The sequence below is a fragment of the Rhipicephalus microplus genome, chromosome 5 (assembly GCF_043290135.1).
Source record: "Rhipicephalus microplus isolate Deutch F79 chromosome 5, USDA_Rmic, whole genome shotgun sequence".
Classification (NCBI taxonomy): domain Eukaryota; kingdom Metazoa; phylum Arthropoda; class Arachnida; order Ixodida; family Ixodidae; genus Rhipicephalus; species Rhipicephalus microplus.
Genome location: NC_134704.1, coordinates 15,725,228 through 15,744,584, shown reverse-complemented (window position 1 = coordinate 15,744,584; position 19,357 = coordinate 15,725,228). Strand labels below are relative to the sequence as shown.

At 49.4% G+C, this 19,357-nt stretch overlaps 1 protein-coding gene across 9 annotated transcripts in view; it reads right to left on the bottom strand.

Annotated features, from left to right (window-relative positions):
* Window positions 1–19,357, bottom strand: part of Dys (Dystrophin) — a 462,180-nt gene that overhangs the window by 88,914 nt on the left and 353,909 nt on the right. For all 9 annotated transcript variants that reach the window (XM_075894910.1, XM_075894913.1, XM_075894908.1 and 6 more), the window contains 2 exons: window positions 18,266–18,444; window positions 15,800–15,989 (listed from right to left, as the gene is read on the bottom strand). In XM_075894910.1, the coding sequence (XP_075751025.1) occupies window positions 15,800–15,989; window positions 18,266–18,444 (369 nt within the window). The remainder of the gene's footprint in view (window positions 1–15,799; window positions 15,990–18,265; window positions 18,445–19,357) is intronic.

The following is a 19,357-nucleotide window of genomic DNA, read 5'->3' as shown; positions in this document are numbered from 1 at the left end:
CCAGAAACTGGCTTGTTATATTGCCGGAAGCAAGTTCATTGTGGAAGTGGACCACTGTCCTCTCACCTGGCTACAGACCATGTCCTCTAAGAACGGCCGCCTGCTGCGTTGGAGCCTTGTTTTGCAACAATATACGTTTGAAATACGCTACAAAAAGGGTGTACTCCATGGCAACGATGATGGTGTAGCGGAAGCTGCTAAGCACCACCGCATTCTTTTCTATCCCGTCTGCAGCCGGCCGTCGACAGCGCGCCTACTCGCGGCGCCAGCTCCTCCTCCTCCGTGTTCGGGGAACAACGTGTTGTCAAGGCCGGCTCTGGGGATTAGACCGGCTGCATGCTACGTCTGCTCGCTCGGTGGCCCCCATTTTCCTCTTTCCTGTAGAAGAACGCGGGGGTGCCTCATTCTCTCCCTCGTCGAGGGGAGCTCCCGTCACTCGCACGGAGTGGAAATAAACAGTCTTGCCCTGCAACTCCAAACCTGCTTCACGTCTCCTTTCTCGCTGCCTCCGGCAGCCGACATTTCCGGCCGCTACAATGGCTTAAGTCGATGCCCCTGACACGAGAGGATGTCTCGAGAACTCTGGCATTTTTTTTCCTGACCCAGACAAGAACTAGTGATTGTTTTTTTACTCTTTTAGGTGTACTTGTTTGAAAACGTTGAAGACACGGCTATCCAGGGTTTCGGGTTCGGTGTGCTTCCAGTGTTGTTGTTTTGTGTCACCTTAAAGTGTGAGTAACATTTTGAATAAATTGTGTATTTCCTTTATTATCAGTTAAAGGGGAAAATTGCCTGGTGGAGTTTGGCGGAATTGTCCGGCGCTCACCGGCTGAGTAGTTGTGTTTTCATGTGCGTATGTGACGTCTGTTGAGCCCTCAATGAAGCAGGTGTTGCCCTCTACTTCATCAAAGACGGTCGTCACCAAACCGACTGCCGGCGCTGATCTCTCCGGACAGTGGCTGCAAACCTCAGCCCATCGAGATCTTCACCCCCCCGCGCGAGAGACTGTTACGACCGGCCCTGGGGAGCCAAGCAGGGAGAGTTTGGTGGAGAACCGGTTCTTGACCTGACGGTCTCGTCCACCCCCACCTCCCCATTCGGGTTCCTCCTCGCCGGGAGAGCTACGGGGTCTGCTGTGCGTTCGTGACCATATTTGGTAACATTTTGGGGCGCCGGGACCATATATGGACCTCGTGTTGGGTTGTGCCACTCCTTGTGTTGTGAGAGGTGTTTTCCCCTCCCTCGTGGCCGAGGTGCCGGCGACACCGTATTGGCTGACGATGCGGACAAGGCGCCCAGTGTCAACGGCGCGGCGCTATAAAATGCCGAAGACGTTTTGTATCGCAAGCACTCTTCTCTCTTTGGGTCAGTTGACCACTTCTCCACATGTAAATAAATCTCTGTTGTTCGTTCGGGCGCTTCTTCTCGCTGAATTGTTGGACGATGGATCCTGCGACGGGGCCAGCTACCGAAAACGAGACCGGCAGGACCCGGAGTCACAACAGGGGGCAACCACGAAAAGTGAGTTCCTCCGGGGGGGCAAGCTAGCTCTGCTCCTACTAGGTTTTCAATATATGCTTCCGGTCACTTTGGTGGGCATATGGGGGGCAGGCGAGAATTTTTGGGGGGGGGGGGGGGGGCTCCAGCCCACCCTTGCCCCCCCCCCCCCCCCCCCGGCGCCACCCCTGCGCTGTGGATACGACGGGACGCGGTTTAAGCCGTGACAAATGCGTGCGTACAGCTAACACGGCCGAGTTATTACGAATACAAAACATACAGCTGAATGCAGCAGACGACTGCCTAACCGAAAACCAGCCACTGAGAAAAAGCCCGTGCTGCACGACTGCATTCGGAAAAGAGAACGGAAACAACAACGGAAAAGAGAACAACGATATAATAATGTGCACAAAACATTCCTTACACATCGCGCGGTTGAATTGGGCAAACTGGAATATTGCGCGCTCGTTTCGCGATCCCAAAGCAGAAAGAATGCGGGGGGTATCCACGCGACGACAACACTCGGAACACTTCCCTCGTGCGCACTTCCTCGTGTCTGTTTCTTTTGTATTTACCGTTATTTTCCATTCCCCGTCCAACCGAGGCATTACTCTGACAAGCTGCGACGTTACATCTCGGACACACTGGTGCCTTCTTCAACGCACGATGGCATTCCGGGAATTCCGCCGCAGCTGCGGACCTCGAGACGTGAGCCCGTGTGATGGACCACGCAGGGTGTGTTCCGGCGCTTCCCGAAGTTACCCGCCTTTTTTTTTTTTTGTTCCCTTTTAGCTTTTTTTTTCTCGCGTTGTTGACGGCGCCGAGTTTAGGCAAGCGGCGTGCACGGAAGCTGCTTGTCGCACGCTTGCGTGATCTGCGCGCCGATGCGGCCAGCGACAATGGTGGTTGCATGTCACGCGCTTCCATTATACCCCGCTCCTTGCCGCACGGGGCTAAACTCGACGGGCGCGGCAAAGACCGGCGGCCAGGGAGCACTGTAAAAAGGAGGCAGAGAAGCGCTGAGCTACAAATCATTGCTTCGAATTGTAGCTAAAATGATTGGTTGAGTGAGTGGGTACGAGAGACCTCACATAAAAACAGCGCAAAAACAACAACAACAATAACAACAACAAAAAACTGGGGAGCACGTGAAAGCCGTCTGTGTCCTATCACTGGTCCCCTGTTTTTTTCTGAGCTGCTTTTGTGTGAACAAATGATTCAAATTGCAATGACAAATGGCACACGTAGTTTATGCATTTGCCTAAGCAACTCGAAGGCGAAAAAACCATCTTCTCGGTAGATTGTATTCATTTCCTCTATGCAAGCTTTTGCACCCTAAGATGCTTTGAAATGCTTCGGAGATCGGAGTCGTTAGAGGCTTTCTGCAACTTACGCGGTCATGCAGGGACTCCAAGATAGGGCCACTTTCATCCAAGCGACGACGTCACGTGGTCACGTCATCGTGTGACTTAGTAATGACAGTACACATTATCACGACGACCTGTGACTGATAATGACGTCATAGTGTGGCGTCGTCCCATGATATTAATTTCTCGCATCAATCTTGTTGACACCGAGGGTCACTTTTCGTGTTTTGTGAGGCTTCTAACGTTTTTTTGCCAAAATCATGCGATTGCCGGCAACTTGGCGCTGAGGTGCGTGGTAACGTGTTGCTGTATATAACGGCGTTAAAACTGCCAGAACTGAGGGGAAACTGTTCCACCTGTGCGTCTCTTTTACAGTCCAGTTTGTCGAAGAAATGCCAGAAAACCGAGGAACTTGCTCGGGCGCTACAGGCGGCCCTTCTGGGAAGCCTATTCAACATAATTAATTACTATAATATGTGTACTCAGACTTGAATCAACGATACAGTCCGATGTGATAATTACTGCGGTTACTTAGATAACCAAACATTGCCGTGCTGAAAACCTGTGTTGCACCTACGAAAAAAAAAATAAAAATAAATCAACACTTTCTTCAACGACATACTTTTCCCGAGTTTGATCTCGACAGGTTCGACAAGTAAGCCAAGCTTACCGAAATGAAGCGCAAACGAAACAAACACAAACAAACAAACAAACAAGTGCATATACAGGCCCTGAAAAAGCTGTGCCACATGTTTTTGTTTTGTTTCCCTGGGGTGATGGCGCATACCCACTCAGGAGGATTGGCCAAGAAAGTGTAGTGCAGTTTTTCTGTGATCATTTTAACTATGTGTACTGAATTGGTATTATAATAAGAAAAATGTAAAAAAAAACAACATAAAGAGAGCAAACGAAAAAAAATCAAGTTGAGCAATTTTGAGATTTGAGGTGTTATGATTACCACTCAGCTGCGTTTGCTTCACTCTGCCCTGGGGAGTAATAAATAATACTTTTTTGATTGAAGATCACAAACGTATACGCTTGGTTGCCTGAATATAATCGCAAACGGCATTGAAAGCATCCCTGTAAGACTTGTTGAACTTCGTTCTCTTCGCTGCCGACTCGCAGAGACCCAGTACACAAGCTGCATTTTCATGGGCTGTAGCTTGAAGTAAGCTATAGTTTACTTCATATACGAAGAAGTATATATACAGCCGATAGGCCTCTCCCGGAGAGTATAATACAAAGCAGAACTTCCTAGCCTTACTTCTGAATTACCCTTCCCAGCACTGGCAAGACAAAGGATGACTCCGTCTGAGAAAAATACGAATTCACCTAGACTTTGACCCCCGAGATAAGTTTTAGAAGGGCGAATTTCACTGTTTCTTCCCCTTCCCTTACGTACGATAAAGAAGTCGGTTCGATACAGAAGGACCATTCTTCATCTTTCGAGCAGCACGGGCCAAAGAAAATATGAATTCCCCTTCTGGACGCCCAGTCATCCTCGAGGGTGGTTCGAAAGAGAGGAAAGCAATGATGATAAAATGCTGGAGATAAAATGCTATCAGATCGAAAGAGGGTTGTGCACCAGCCAGCGCGACGTTCCTCCGCCACGGCTTAAGATCAGACTGCAGAAACAGCGCGACGTGCTTTTCCCGATCTTCGGAGGTCGTTGAAACTGGGGCCGCTGCTGCTGCCGCCAGGGGAGGCGCGATTCATTAATCACAAGGTTGCAACACAAAAGAGTCTATAAGAAGCTTCGTCGCTCCTTCTCACGGCTTTAAGTATCGCGATACGACGTAGGATATATAGGGGGACCAGGAAGGCGGCGTCTTTAGCACCTCACTTCACGTCCGCGTGGGCAGAGTCCATCAACTCTATTCTACGCTGGTCAGCTCAGGTAACCGCCTCGAGTGAGTCAGTGATGGCGTCCGCCATTAATCGCTACCTCTCTCTCTCTCTCTCTCTCTCTCTCTCTCTCTCTCTCACACACACACACACACACACACACACACACACACACACACACACACACACACACACACACACACACACACACACACACACACACACACACACACACACACACACACACACACACACACACACACACACACACACACACACACACACACACAGATACACAATCTCTCTCTCTCTGTCTCAACTTTTCACGCGATTTCCAAAAGTTTGATGCGACACAAGATGCGTAGCAGACGCTGAGAAACACAGGAAGCTTTACCAATGGCCGTTAATAGGCGCGTTATATTTATTCCGCGCATGTTAAAATCAGGATCGCGATCTACAGAGCGAAATAACTGCAACAGTGAAACGTGACTTGTGTCTGCCTTTTCCACAATGCACGGTGTTAGACATTTTCTTTTTATACGTTGCCAATGTTAAGCATCTAATACACATATGCGCGTAATGTATACACACACACAAACATCTACTCATATGGTCGGAATCGAAACACAAAAAAAAAAACACTGATTACAGAGGTGGTCGCAAACAAAATCGATTCACTGTAAATTAACAGGCACCGCTATCTGATAACACGGCCGCAGGACAAATGAAGGTTTCGCGCAGTGACATAAAATCCACACGGAGTTGAAACGCTGATTTGGTACAGCTAGTTTAATATATAATAACTTTAAAATAACTTTATAATATATATAATATAACATTATAGTTACAAAAAGAAATTGGCAGCGTTAACGGCCCATGGTGACGGCGCTTGGTCGCTTCAGTATAATAGTAAGCAGACACGCTTTTTAGCCGCAGGGACCCACATTTGCATTTAAGTTACAGCGCCATATGATGAAGCAGTGGTCACACCTACTACATAAATAGAAATAGTCAATTTCTGTACACAGCAGACACCAAACGAAATGCTGATTGACTGATTGATTGATTGATTGATTTGTGGGGTTTAACGTCCCAAAACCACCATTTGATTATGAGAGACGCCGTAGTGGAGGGCTCCGGAAGTTTTGACCACCTGGGGTTCTTTAACGTGCACCCAAATCTGAGTACACGGGCCTACAACACACCAAACGAAATGTGCAGTTTTATATCTGTGTATAGTCGAACTTACGAAATGGATTCAGTTTAAGTTGAGGACGACGCAGCGAGCAATGGAAAGAAAAATGGTAGGTGTAACCTTAAGAGACAAGAAGAGAGCAGAGTGGATTAGGGGACAAACGGGGGTTAAGGATATCATAGTTGAAATAAAGAACAGGAAATGGACATGGGCCGGGCATGTAGCGCGCAAACAGGATAACCGCTGGTCATTATGGGTAACTAACTGGATTCCCAGAGAAGGCAAGCGGGTTAGGGGGAAACAGTAGGTTAGGTGGGCAGATGAGATTAAGTAGTTTGTGGGTATAAATTGGCAGCAGCAAGCACAGTAACTGGCGGAGCATGGTAGAGGCTTTTGTCCTGCAGTCGACGTAGTCAGCCTGATCATATTGATGATGATGATGATGATATTCAAACCAGAGTAGAACGCGATGACTGCGACGTGCGGCGGATCGCAAATTACGCGGCCCCGCGCAGACGTGACCGCTCGAAGGGCACGTAAACCGGCGATTTAGGTGCGGTGGTCCCTTGCCGTAGGTGCGTCCAACGCAGCTCGAGCAACAACAGCCCTGCATGCATCTAATATCGCTTACTAAACTGAACAACGCTTAAAAATGCGAGAGATGGCTCGTCGTTTTAATCACGGTTCACGCTGGGGCGAACGCTAGTGCACTCACTCCCGCAATAAAACAAGTAAAGCAAGTAGTCAAAGCGTCTAGGAGGGTCGCAAAAGGGGGACATTTTCTACACGTGGCCTGAGCGCGAAACTTGTCTTATAAACGCGGAAACACGTGTAAACCATAGCGCTGTCCAAATGAAGATTTTTGAGTCAACCCCCGAAGGAACGAGACTAGTTTTCACGACGGATATTTTTAGTTTACATAATAAAATGTAAAATGAAAAAGGAGAAAGAAAACGAGATACAACTACGCTTGTCAAATGAACAGGACCGCGCCAGTTGTTAGAAAAGTTTTCAAGCTTTGCAAGGAGGTCCACGATGGAAAAGTCCCTAAAGGCAGCAGTAGCTCTCATTAGGAAAACTTCACTCTCTCCTAATGAGAAGGTTTAGTAATAAATACCCGCAAGTAAAGTCGAGAGGGTACAGCTGTTGGGTAGTCGACACGTGTCATGTTAAGGGGAGAGAGAGAGATAGAAAAGAAAGAAGGAAAAGATGCCACCGGACATAAAAAAAAGAAAAGCAACCACGACAAACGAGAGGATGAGGAACGTGAAGCTGACGTGGCGTGCGACAAACTTGGAGTCAACAGTACTAGTGAAAAGGAAAGAAACAAAGAAGGGCATAATGAGAGGAGGAAAAGAAAAGTGACGCGCCTTCCAAACGGCGATCGGTGACAGGCGGCCTGCAAGGGAGGACGACGAGGCAGCAGGCAGCTCGGTGATTGCGCGCGACGCTGTTATCGGATTAGCTTGATTATACTGACGCGCACTGACCGGTCCGATTGAATTACGGTCGACGGCGGCGGCAGTGGTGGTGCCCCTTATCGGCCATGTTTCACTCGTTCCACTTGCGGCCGATACTTTTGCTGCGCCGAGGGCGATTCTTTCCCACGCGAAACGGACAGCTTGGATGTCATGGCGCACTATCGGCCACTTTTTTTTTTTCGCCCCACGTAATCAGCTTTTCCATACACTGCGATTTTGTTCACGCTTATCGACCACCTCCGCGAGCGGCTGATAACTGGTGACGGGTTTGCATTAATCTACCAAAGTAAAAAGAATTCCAACACGCCCCTACCCCCGCCCCCCTCGTCACTTGGTACGCCTCTATCTGCACAATGGTCCTTTTCAGCAACGACCAATGTGGTATTCGCGTGTTCCAAAACGCGCGTTGACCCACATTTATGCCCACTGTCACTTGAATGCTCAGCAGTGGCTCGCTCCTCCAGGTGACAGGTCCCCCCACGTTCGCATCACACAAATGTCGCATTGTTTCTAATACTTTAGACCACATAATTTTCTAAAGTTAACGAAAGGGGACTCTGGCACTGCGATCGATCAGCCAACATGGAAGTGATGGGTAGTACACAAACAGTCTTCGCACTTGAGGCTTCAAGCGCACTTCTGGTTTTTGTTTATTCCTGTGTTTTGGTTTTGTTTTCCTGTGTTTTGGCTTGTTTATTCCTCTGTTTTGGGTCAAGTTGAATTGATCAGCCCAAAAAGGTCAAGGTGCTGAGGCGTAACTTCTAAACCTTTGCTGAACTTCGCCTCATGACAAAGCGGCTCCCGACATCGCTAAGCCAGAGGGAGCCAAAAGAACGAAGTGTAGACAAATTTGTGTACAACCCATCATGCCCGTGCTGATGACTTTAGAGTGAAAGCCATCTGTTTTTTTTCGTCTAAGTCGATGTATCGATCTTTTCCCCCCTTCCACACCCTTCGAAAGCTTTCGGCGCCTAACGCGGTTTCGCATTGCCTCCATGATCGGAGACAGCACGGGATTTCTGCACTTCACCTGATTCCACACTGTGGGCTAGCCTCCGTGATCGGCCCACCTAGCGACGATATCATGCGATGGCGTCATCATGTGACATACCGTTATGTGACGTCATTATGACTTCATATGGTGGCATCATCACGTGGTGAGTTTTACGCATCACTCGTGCCGACGCCGTGATACGCCGACGGTCAATTTCTGTGTTCAACAAGACATCCAGAGCTTCCGCCTTATAAATGAACCTAAGGCCTGTACAGCCGGTTACGGGCTCATTTCAGAGAACCCTAACTCTTCGAACACAGCTGTATACTTTAGACGGGTCACATCGGCTTAGTGAAACTCGAAATCTCCACGTTCCGACTAATCCCCAGTGAGCTCGTCAGGCAGAGCAGTTCTCAGGACATGAAGCACCGCCTCGGGCCGCTCGGTAACCAAACTCCACGGATTACCTGGAGCGTTAAAACACGCCGATATCGGCCTTGCGCAGGCGAGACGCGCAGCAGAACGAACGGATCGGCGCCCGCAACATTCGCGTGTAATTCAGCGAACAGCGCAACGCGAAAGAAATAACTTGGGCGAAAGATTATGCTAATCGGTTTCCTAGCGACGAACCGACGTTCAGTTAGTCCCACTAACGTCAGCGTTTAGTGACAGGCCCCGCAAAAAAGGCGCCAGGTAATCTGGACTCACGAAGTTCAAAGTGACGCACGTAAATAAGAATTAAAGACGGGAAGAGAAGAAAACTGCCGAGCAAAAATTACAAGAGTGACTGTACAGCGGAGGCAATGACGACGCGATGGCTTTTGCACTGCTGTCGCGACAGCGTGTGGTCGATGACTCCAGATAATTTCCTCTGTGCGCAATTTCTTCCAACGCGGTAAGACGATGGCGGAACAGAAGCCACTTGTGCTGGATAGGGTAACCCGATCAAGAACTTACAAATAAAGGGGGGGGGGGGGGGGCACAACGAATACGGCCGGACATCCAGAGCGCTAATTTAATCTGGCTTTGTTATGCATGAAGGCCCATATACAAGCATTCGCCTCAATACAACAGCCTTCTTACCGTCCGTGCCTTTATCAGTGCACCTGCATTAATATGCGAACGTATAGCACGTAGCTTTGATCAGGGTAGGCCGCGGATAGTGCATTACTGCACAACGGCAACAGAAAAATAAACAAAATCGAAAGAGTTACGACCACGGCTGGAGCTCACGTTGGTAATATAAAAAACAATGCGATATTTTGGCGATGCTCGTGTTTGCGTTTGCTCCTGACTGTCTTGTACTTAGTGAAACTATGCACTAATTGAAAGTGAGGTTTAAGCTAGCTCAACTCAGGATAACTAACGTGCATTTAAAAATGAAACAAAGAAGGGAACAAACATTGAAAGTACGCGCGGACATCGTTTGATCTGTCAGAAGACCTTACAGTACATGGCTGATCTCAAGATAAACCTAGTGGTGTCAATGTGGCTCGGAACATAGCATATGCAGTCAACTTCGAACTATTACGCTCCTGTTTCAAACTGTTCTCACTCTCGAAACGGATCGAGCCACGATCAACAATTTTGAGATACTCAAGCCCGTGTGATTACCATCGGCGAACAACTTTACGCATTGAACACCTGGTCGGCAGGTGAACGGTTTCATCGCACCAACGAGCAGCCGTGTGCCCGAGAGAGGGAGGAGTGAATGGGACAAACACGAAAGGTGAGGCCGTAGCGAAGGAGACAGGCCTAACCACCTCGAAGGGGACACCAGCGCTGAACGAGGCGCGCCTGGAGTCGACGCAAGGTCTTGCGCAAACAACGGCTCAAGAGGTTTATGACGGCACCGACCGTGTCGAGGTGCCTTCCAAATCCCGCCGATAGCGGTGACGCCTGTTCGTGAAGTCGCACTCGGGTATCACTACACCACAGCAGCACACGCGTGCTACGCAGCAAAGCCGAGCGCACGGAGCCGACAGCTCCTGCAAGAAGCTCGCTGTGGGGACGGACGCCCACGAAGGCGTCGTAGCGGTAAGCTCGCCGAAGGGAGACCCGTGAGTAGCGCCCTTACTGGGGCAAGGCAGCCTGTTCATACTGCTGGCTTACGAGCAGAACTCGCTCGAAAGCGAAATGCGGGAATACCTATGAGTTGCAAGAAATGCCGCAGGCAGGCCTTTTGAGTACCGCCGAAAATACCCTTCTGCGGGGTCGTAGAAGTTTCTATCACCGTCGTCCTGTTTGAACCCTTTTCCGCAGCGCAGAGCATCTAGCACGGAAAATGAACCCGCAACACGATTTTGCAGCGGAACACCACAGCGAACGAGCCGACGAAATACGACCGGATAAAAAGCCAGATAAAGAAACTAAGAACAGTACCTAATAAACGCTTAAATGACAAAAGCGAACTGCATCACGTTTTTTAGCAGCAAATAATAAACGTCGCACAAGTTTCAAGACGGCAACGAAGGACACCGTTTCGGCCATCATGACGCTCCATTTAGCGGACACAAGTTCGCGCTCGACTCGGCAAGGGATTCTCCTAGGGGGACTCAAGGAGCCGTGAAAACTGCGCCACTTCATTAGCACTGCCGTAGCATGCATAGAGCGCGTGTGCGTCCACATCCTCCTCCGAGGTTCTCCAGCCTCATCTGAATCAGCAGCACTTTCGCCTAATCGACGAATCGCCTCTCAGAGAGAGAGAGAAACCAACCACACAAAACCATGCACAAAAAAAAAAACACAGTCACGGTGCCAGCCAATAGGTTACTCTATAGGAGGAAACGCGCGAATCTGCTGCGGGGAGCGGATAAAACGAGGTAGTCTTGTTACACGAGGCCGAAAAAGTAAAGCTTTTCATTCGGAAGTGCAATTTGCGTTTGACTGCCAGCCTTCGCTCACAATATGTCACGCTAGTCTTTCTCTTACGAACAAGAAAGCACAAAAGCTCTTCGTGAACATCATATTCCTGGTCTGCAGCCCCATCGGCGACACAGATCGTTTGATTTGTCGACCCCCCGCGCTTTCAGAAGGAAAAAAAAAAACGCCCACGAGTTTTCAGTCTGCTAAATAAAGCACAAACGCACTCATCCTTTGAAAATGTACTTTTCGAATGACCTGTAGCAACCTGAAACTTGTTGAGCGATTGCTAATTGCCAGACACGGGGAGAGACAACACTGCTATGAAAGCATTAGGGGCTAAGGCTGAGCAATTTACGGCGATGTATACAAGGCTAAACCCGTTCGCTGCGACACTATACCAGCACCATCTCCACTAAGCGGTGGGCTAAGGCAGCGAAATTAACAAAAAAACAGCAGCTAACTGGCCAGTGCCCGCGCTAACCTATTGCAGCTGAACAAGTGTCAGAGGCCACCTAAGTTCAACCTATCTCGATATTCTAAGCATCACGCGTTCCTCCTGCCGCCGCAGTTCTCTATAGCAAGCAAGCACTTCGTGCCGTGCATGAGTGCATGCGCTATGGTATACACACGACCGAGCTGAATCGATATGGGCATCCCTTCAGCGCCTTCCCACAAATGCTCGCCCCCCTTCAATATCCTTCGCGCAGCGCCCCTAGTACCTCGCCTGGTGAAGGAGGGGTGACGCTCCCGCTCGAACCCGAAAATGTTTATTCTATTCTTAGTATACTGCGCCGATGCTAACGAGCGAGCGAGAGGCTGTGGCCGGTAAAGGGTGCGTATTCGTATCATGCTCGGCACTTGCGAACACCGCGACTACCAGCTGCGCGCTGAAGGCTCGTTCACATGCACTTACGGCTACCACCGGACCCACTAGTCGCAAAGCCCCTGGTATCAATTTCGTTGTTGGCCCCAGGGCGACAGGTATACGAATCGCAAAGCGCATTTTTATTGTTTATTATACGACTTGCGCATCGCTGATGTTGCGATCAGTGGCGTAGACAGGGGGTGGCACACCGGGCCCACGATCCCTCCCCGAATTTTTTTCTTTCGCCATGACGTACAGAACAAAGGGCTGCTTTTATCGAAATAAAACTAGCTCGAAGTCAGCGCTCTTTGCCTCTGTTGGTCTCGCCCCTTCACGTACCTTCTTTATGCGCTGTTTACATCTCCCTGTCTCTCTCTCGATTTTCTTCCGCGAAACGATACATCGTCGTTGGCAGGTTTACGCCTTTCGTGCAATAGTGAAGGAAATATTCCACGCAGGAGTTTCCAAGAAACAATGCTATCAGGAATCGAATGAGAGCAAATCGGCGTGATATCTGCGGAATGGCGACAACGAGCAGGAGTTTGATTATTGATATGTGGGGTTTAACATCCCAAAACCACCATATGATTATGAGAGACGCCGTAGTGGAGGGCTCCGGAAATTTCGACCACCTGGGGTTCTTTAAACGTGCGCCCGAATCTGAACACACGGGCCTACAACATTTCCGCCTCCACCGGAAATGCAGCAGCCGCAGCCGGGATTCGATCCCGCGACCTGCGGGTTAGCAGCCGAGTACCTTAGCCACTACACCACCGCGGCGGGGCAACGAGCAGGAGTAGCACATTAGACGTATAAAAGTAGAATTTCGCAAATACAGTTCCACATTTTCCAATCGGTTACTGTCGTCGAACACACCGCTGCATAGAGCCATCCGCAAGACAAACAGATTTCCGGGAAAAAAAATACGCACGCAAATTTTTCTAGCAAGTTGAAAAATCGTGACTTCGAAGTTACCGATATCGAACGTGCGAGCCAATCACAAACCTTCGTTGGGAAGTAAGAGCGCTCATAGTGCCGGGACCACCCGGCGCGAAGCCTTTCGCAACCGATACGAAAGAACCGCCACCCAATCAATACACTGGAGGAATGATCGAACGCGGTGGCCTACGGAAAATGCACCGAGACAAAAAAAAAAAAAAAGAAAAGAAAATGCGAACTCGTGTCATGGACCATGCATTGCTTTGCTTTCCGTAGGATGCCGTTTCCTTGGCAACTGAAAACTGCAGCTCGTAGTTACTATTCTTACAGTTTCAGAAAACTGAAACAGTACATACATATATCTGACGCAAATGTCATGACGTTCGACCATGCTGCAAAACAGTATACGTACCTCAACTCTGTCGCATTTTCTCATTGAACCTATAGTAAGGTTTCAGACATCAAAAATATTTACCAATATAAAGTCAGCATTCTGAGCTGCACTTGTTCGAGACATAGCCAACTGCGTAAGATCAGATCGTCGGTCACCACAGATTTTGATAATATAATATTAATTGCTGGGGTTTAACGTCCCAAAACCACTGTATGATTATGATAGACACCCGTAGTGGAGGGCTCCGAAAATTTTGACCACCCGGTGTTCTTTAATGTGCACCTAAATGTAAGCACACCGGCCTCAAACATTTTCGCATCCATAAAAAAAAAAATGCAGCCGCCGCAGCCGGAATTCAATCCCGTCACCTGCGGGTCACAGAATCTGAGAAGACGTTGCGTATTTGCTGTTGTAATTCCGTCCTTAGGCTTTTGTTAGCTTCACAGTCAGACATACACATTCAAATAGAAAAAGATGGCGCCTCGTACCTCTCCTTCACTTCTCAATGGCAAATGACTTTTTCACTCGGCGTTTCACTAAGTCGGCGATCCATGCAAACAAGGCTATGACCGCATGCACGGGTCGAAGACGTAACTTTATGCAAAACCATTGCACTGCCTTCGAACGATTACAAAGCGAGGTCCTCGTACGAAGACGTCGCTCAAGTCTGGCAGAGTCATTACCGAATATCAACGCGCAATCGATATCATTAACGGGTCAATCGACCTACGTTTTTCAAAGAGAGCAGGCCCAAAGGGCAACTTCCTTTTTTTTTTTTCGCCATTCCCCCTTTTAATCTATATCAACATAACGAGAGTGAGTTGTTGCCAACGTTGGCGAAGCCGAGGAAGGAGGGTACAAAAACGGGCCAGGCGGAGCGCGAAGTGAAGTTTATTATTACACGACAATTATCAGTCAATGCCTCCTGCTGAAGTCGACGGCCCCAGGCTACGAACCAAGCAACAATTTACGTTTCAAGCATCGGTCCGACGACACTAGGTTCTTCAATTTACAACTTGAATTATCCGATAAGAAGACAGTGCAGTCGCTGTGGCGAGCGCAGCCACTCGTGCTGTCTGTGGCTCCAAGGCAAGTTTAGCGACAAGAACACAGCAGCTGTACGAGTCATGTGCCGATTCCTCTCCAGATACGGCACGCGCGACCGCTGCGAGGACGAGGTTTTATGCCGAAGCCACGCAGCCCACTCTCCGAGTCCCTTCCATGCACCTTTCGCACCGAAGAAGACAGCCAGCGCGTTTGCTTTCCGCCCGAGCCGAGATCGTTGGAAGCCGTCACACGCTTTCAGTGGAACAGCAGCGCGAACGCCGACGGCATTGTAGTGCCGGTTATGTCCATACAATTATTAGACACTTTTAGTTGGGCATACGTAACGAGCCGACGTACGCAGCACTGCCACGGGAGAGAACTGCGCATGTGCAGTACGTAACGCATCGATTCCAGAGATGCGCGCGTGCGCCCCCCCCCTCCAAAAAAAAAAAAATGCGGCGTGCGTAAAGGTGCCGAGGCGAAGCGTACGTGGCGTGACGCTCTCGCGATATCTCTACCGATATAGGAACCAGATAGCAAAACGGCAGCGACGGTGTCGAACGCAGAGAGCAACAAAGCCGGCCCAAACCGATTATATTTCACTTTGAGGGGACGATGTCGCGCTGCTACCACACGAGGGCGCTAAAAAGCACTCAAAAGCCGTTTTATTTCTAAGAACATACGTCTAATTGAACCAAACGTATCTCGGTACGGTCAATACGGTGAACTAGAAGTGTCGTTGAGCGCTTCGCATGCAGCGTACGCAACGTATCGTGCCACGTACCTAGGCTCGTTACGTACGCCCAACTAAAAGTGCCATGATCGCAAGCAGCACGACACATGCTTCGCCGCGCCCTTCATCGCTGTCGATAGTGATAAAGCTCAGCTTGCCACTGTGTTGACTATGCTACAACTGATAGCTTGGACGTGACATCACGCACGCAGTTTCTTAACGTGCTGATGACGAGCATATTGACGTCAGTGCAGCATAATCACGTGGCGGTTAACCTGGTTCAATGTGATAACGACACCACTGGAACGCTTCTGGGATCTGTGCACGAATAGAGCAAGAACTTGCATGCGATGATCTGGTAACCATGGACGTGGCATCAGAAGCTTCGCGCCCGAACATAGCAATTTCGTCAAACTCAGTGCACATATGACATGCTATATATGTGCACCACAGTGGCGCGCTATATACGCAACGAGCCACCTTATGATGAACCCATAGGCCCATATTGGTACCCCTGTCGAAAACATGGCAGCCTCGATAGCATGTAAGAGGGCGCATAGATAGGGCGACCACTGACCCTTATCCTGTCCTGGAAGCTGCATGAGCGGTGCACGTCGTCCCGCGGTCCGTATCGGTCAGCCTCGGTCTCCAGCACGTCCAGCGTGGCTTCGGCCTCGGCCAGCCAGCCCAAGAACCGGTCGAGCGCTTTCTCCAGCTGGTGCATCGAGCCCAGCGCGGACTGCAGGGCCTGGCCACGGTTCTGCACGCTGCGAAGACCCACAAGCAAGCAACGGAGCAGTTAGCGAGATCCGCCAGCCCCCGGCGGGGGACAGTTGACAGAAAACCGAACGGTCCTCGCAACAGCTGCCGCAAAGGCTCCGATTGCAGTGATAGAACAATCTACATTCTGCGTCGCTCATCTCTCGCAGCGTTGCGATCACTGGCGCCTAAGTCAGTCGAATATGTTCGCACGTGAAAGGCAATGTCCCGCAATTTGCCTTGGCGCTTTTGACAAGTGCCTGCGGTTATAGTGCTTCGTTGAGCGTCACTAAGTTGGAAACATAGATGCGTGAGTCATTAAAACGGCATTCAACGGAACTAGGCGGTTCATAGCAGACACTGTTTCGAGCAGCGGAGCTGAAGCAGAAGACATTGCTGTACTGAAAACTGAACTTCGCTTTTGTGCGCGCGGCTAAATGAATAGCCAGACACACACAGTCACCAACAGACAGCAGTGATAGGCGCCTCGTTCCATTTTCATGTACCGATTTCGACCTGCCAGAGAGATAAGACAGTTTTTTTCTTATCAGAACTACTGACGCTGCACTAATGCACGAGCTTCTCTCCTCCTCAATCTCGATGGCTTGCTTCGTTACCCGTTTAAGTTTCTGGTCACTTTAACGGAGACTTGCTCGCGGTTCGCCTGGCCTGGCATGAGCAGCCCCTGAAATGAGGCGCTATACTCGGGGACAACTTTTTGTGGCAATGAAGGGAAGGCTACGTGGGCGGAGCTACTGCTCCTGTACTCCTCCGCGAAGTAGTCCGGTTCGGCTCGCGTTTTGTATGACGGTCGCGTTCATGTAATCCCACGACACACAATTTGATACGCCTGCTTACACAGTCATTTGTGTGAGAAATTCGACACAAGCTCCTTCGGCGAGTCGTCGGAATAGCCGGAGGGCGACGCGCGCTCAACCAAAGACAAAGGGTGTGTTCCAACACTCACCGTAGACGGCTATATAGACAGCTAAATGGACGGCGGCCATCTTAAGTCCCATTCCAATTCTCACGTAGCATGCAACATAGACAGCTCCGAGAAGACCGCATCCTAGACAAATACGATGAAGGCTACTTTGCTGCCTAAACAAGATGGCGGCTCAGCGAATCGCTTAGATAGATCAAATTTCGCCCGAATGATCGTCCGCACACAAGCAGACGCTTTCCCAGACGCTGAACGTGAGTAACGTTCATTTTTTTTATTTAGACACAAAATAAGCCAGGAATTATAACTGTTACGTATGTTTATTTCAGCTTTTTCTTCTCGACGCGAGGTGGCGCATCGTCGCGTAAAAGCCGACTAAATGTGTTCCATTTCTCGGACAGCATGGGCTCGATGCTGCCTTCAAAGCAGTCTTCGCAGACTGTCTACGTGCTGTCTACGAATTGGAACACAGCCAAAGACGCCATTTTGACTGTGAGGTGCACGCAAAACGTGCGACGTTTTCAGACGCGCTAAAGCGCGAAATGACTCTTCATAAAGCAACAAAAAATAACGGTAACTCCTCGGCACGTGCAGCGTCTTTTTATAAACATCATCTAGTAGAAAATACTATTGTTATTTTTTATTACTTTCACGCCGAAAACAGGGGCGCATTCGTGACACTATATTCTATAGCGGTGGCACATGCCTACTTTGGCTCCGTCGCCTTTTCTCCACTGCCACGGAAAGTTGTCCCCGAGTATAGGCGCCCACAAGATGACGTCATCAAAGAAGCAGCATGAGCCTTCGCCCGTGCGTTATTAAGACATCGACCAGTTTCCAGCCCTCGTGCAGCCGAAAATACTACCGGCGATTTAAGGGACTGTCTCTGCCCATGACTGCGCGGGACCAGGGCAAGAGGCTTTCGTGAAACGTTTTATTAAGATGCCGATAGACAAGGCATAAACAACGCGTTTTCGGCTGCTAACAACGCTTGAACCGCGGGACGACAATATCTATTTCAGTAAGATAATGAATCTACAGTCAGCGGTCTCTTGTATTTCGTCGCTGTCCCGAGAATCAATAAACACTGTTGAATCCAAAAACAGGGCGAGAAGACAGTGAGGCACGCACACGAACGATGTCGAGGAGTGTGCGTCCCCAACGCGTGTTTGTCTCCCTCCATTCCCGCCTTTCGTTTCGATGTGCATGAAAACCACCTAGCTCACAAACAACGAACACGCGCTCTTAACGAAGGACGGTAGAGCTATGTAACTGCCACACTTTCATATATAGGACGCTGCGTCGTGGAAGCCTATGTGGTAAATTGAGAGCAAATCCCACCTGACGGTGAGGTCGGCGAAGCGCTGGTTGATGCCCTCGACGGCCGCCATAAGCCTCGCGGGGTCCTCCTGGAGCGGGGCACCCACGGAGTTGGAGCGGGGCTCGGAGGCAACCTTGTGCGCCAGCCGAGTGACGGAGTCCACTGCCGCTTTCCACTTGGTCAGCTCGGCGTTCAGCAGCTGCGCGAATGTATATAAACAGGCGAACGAGACATTAACCCGTGGTCTGGCCAAGGCACGCTCCGAATCCGCCAACCGATAAAGCGGCTGCTGTGATTACGGAAGCAAGACTGAAAGTTGGGCTAGTTGGTGATACATTATGGGCAGAAACAGCGCACAAACTCATGGGACGAAGAGAAGAGACACAAACAAGCGCTTGTTTGTGTTTCTTCTCTTCGTCCCGTGAGTTTGTGCGCTGTTTCTGCCCATAATGTGATTATCGTCCTAGAAAAAGAGACCGTATATGCGCGGTAGTATTTATGAATCCTTATTTACGTCAGGATATCATCTTTCTTGGTATTGTCAAAGACCGGTTACGTAATGCGACAGGGAGCCAGAAGCGAGTGCCTACGTTACTGAAATGATCCTAATGAGCCCCATCCCGAGCTTCATAAAAGTCTCGTAGGGAAAAAATGTGCACCTATGTCGCATAAAGCAATGGATCCAATGACATAATAATAATAATAATAATAATAATAATAATAATAATAATAATAATAATAATAATAATAATATATAGAATGATGATGGCCAACTGACGGTACGAAATTGGGTTGCTAATTGTTTATACTTATACAGAAAATGAAACCATTTAAGGAGGCCGCTAAGGTTTGGCAGAAAAGGGCGTCGCAGTGCAGGCCGCATCAACGGCTATAGCTGCATAACGTGCGAGCGTAATTCGAAAAAAAAAAATCGAATCAAGAACGGCAAAAGGAGGCGCGTCGTAACACTTGTCGGGCGGTACAATATTAGTTGTGCTGGAGGCATCTGGCACTCTGCGACAAAAAACCAGGCCGCGGTGGGCACTGCTCGCTTCTTAGTTTGATGACGACCCCCCCCCCTCCCTCTCGTCCGTCCGTCTTTTGTCTCTCCG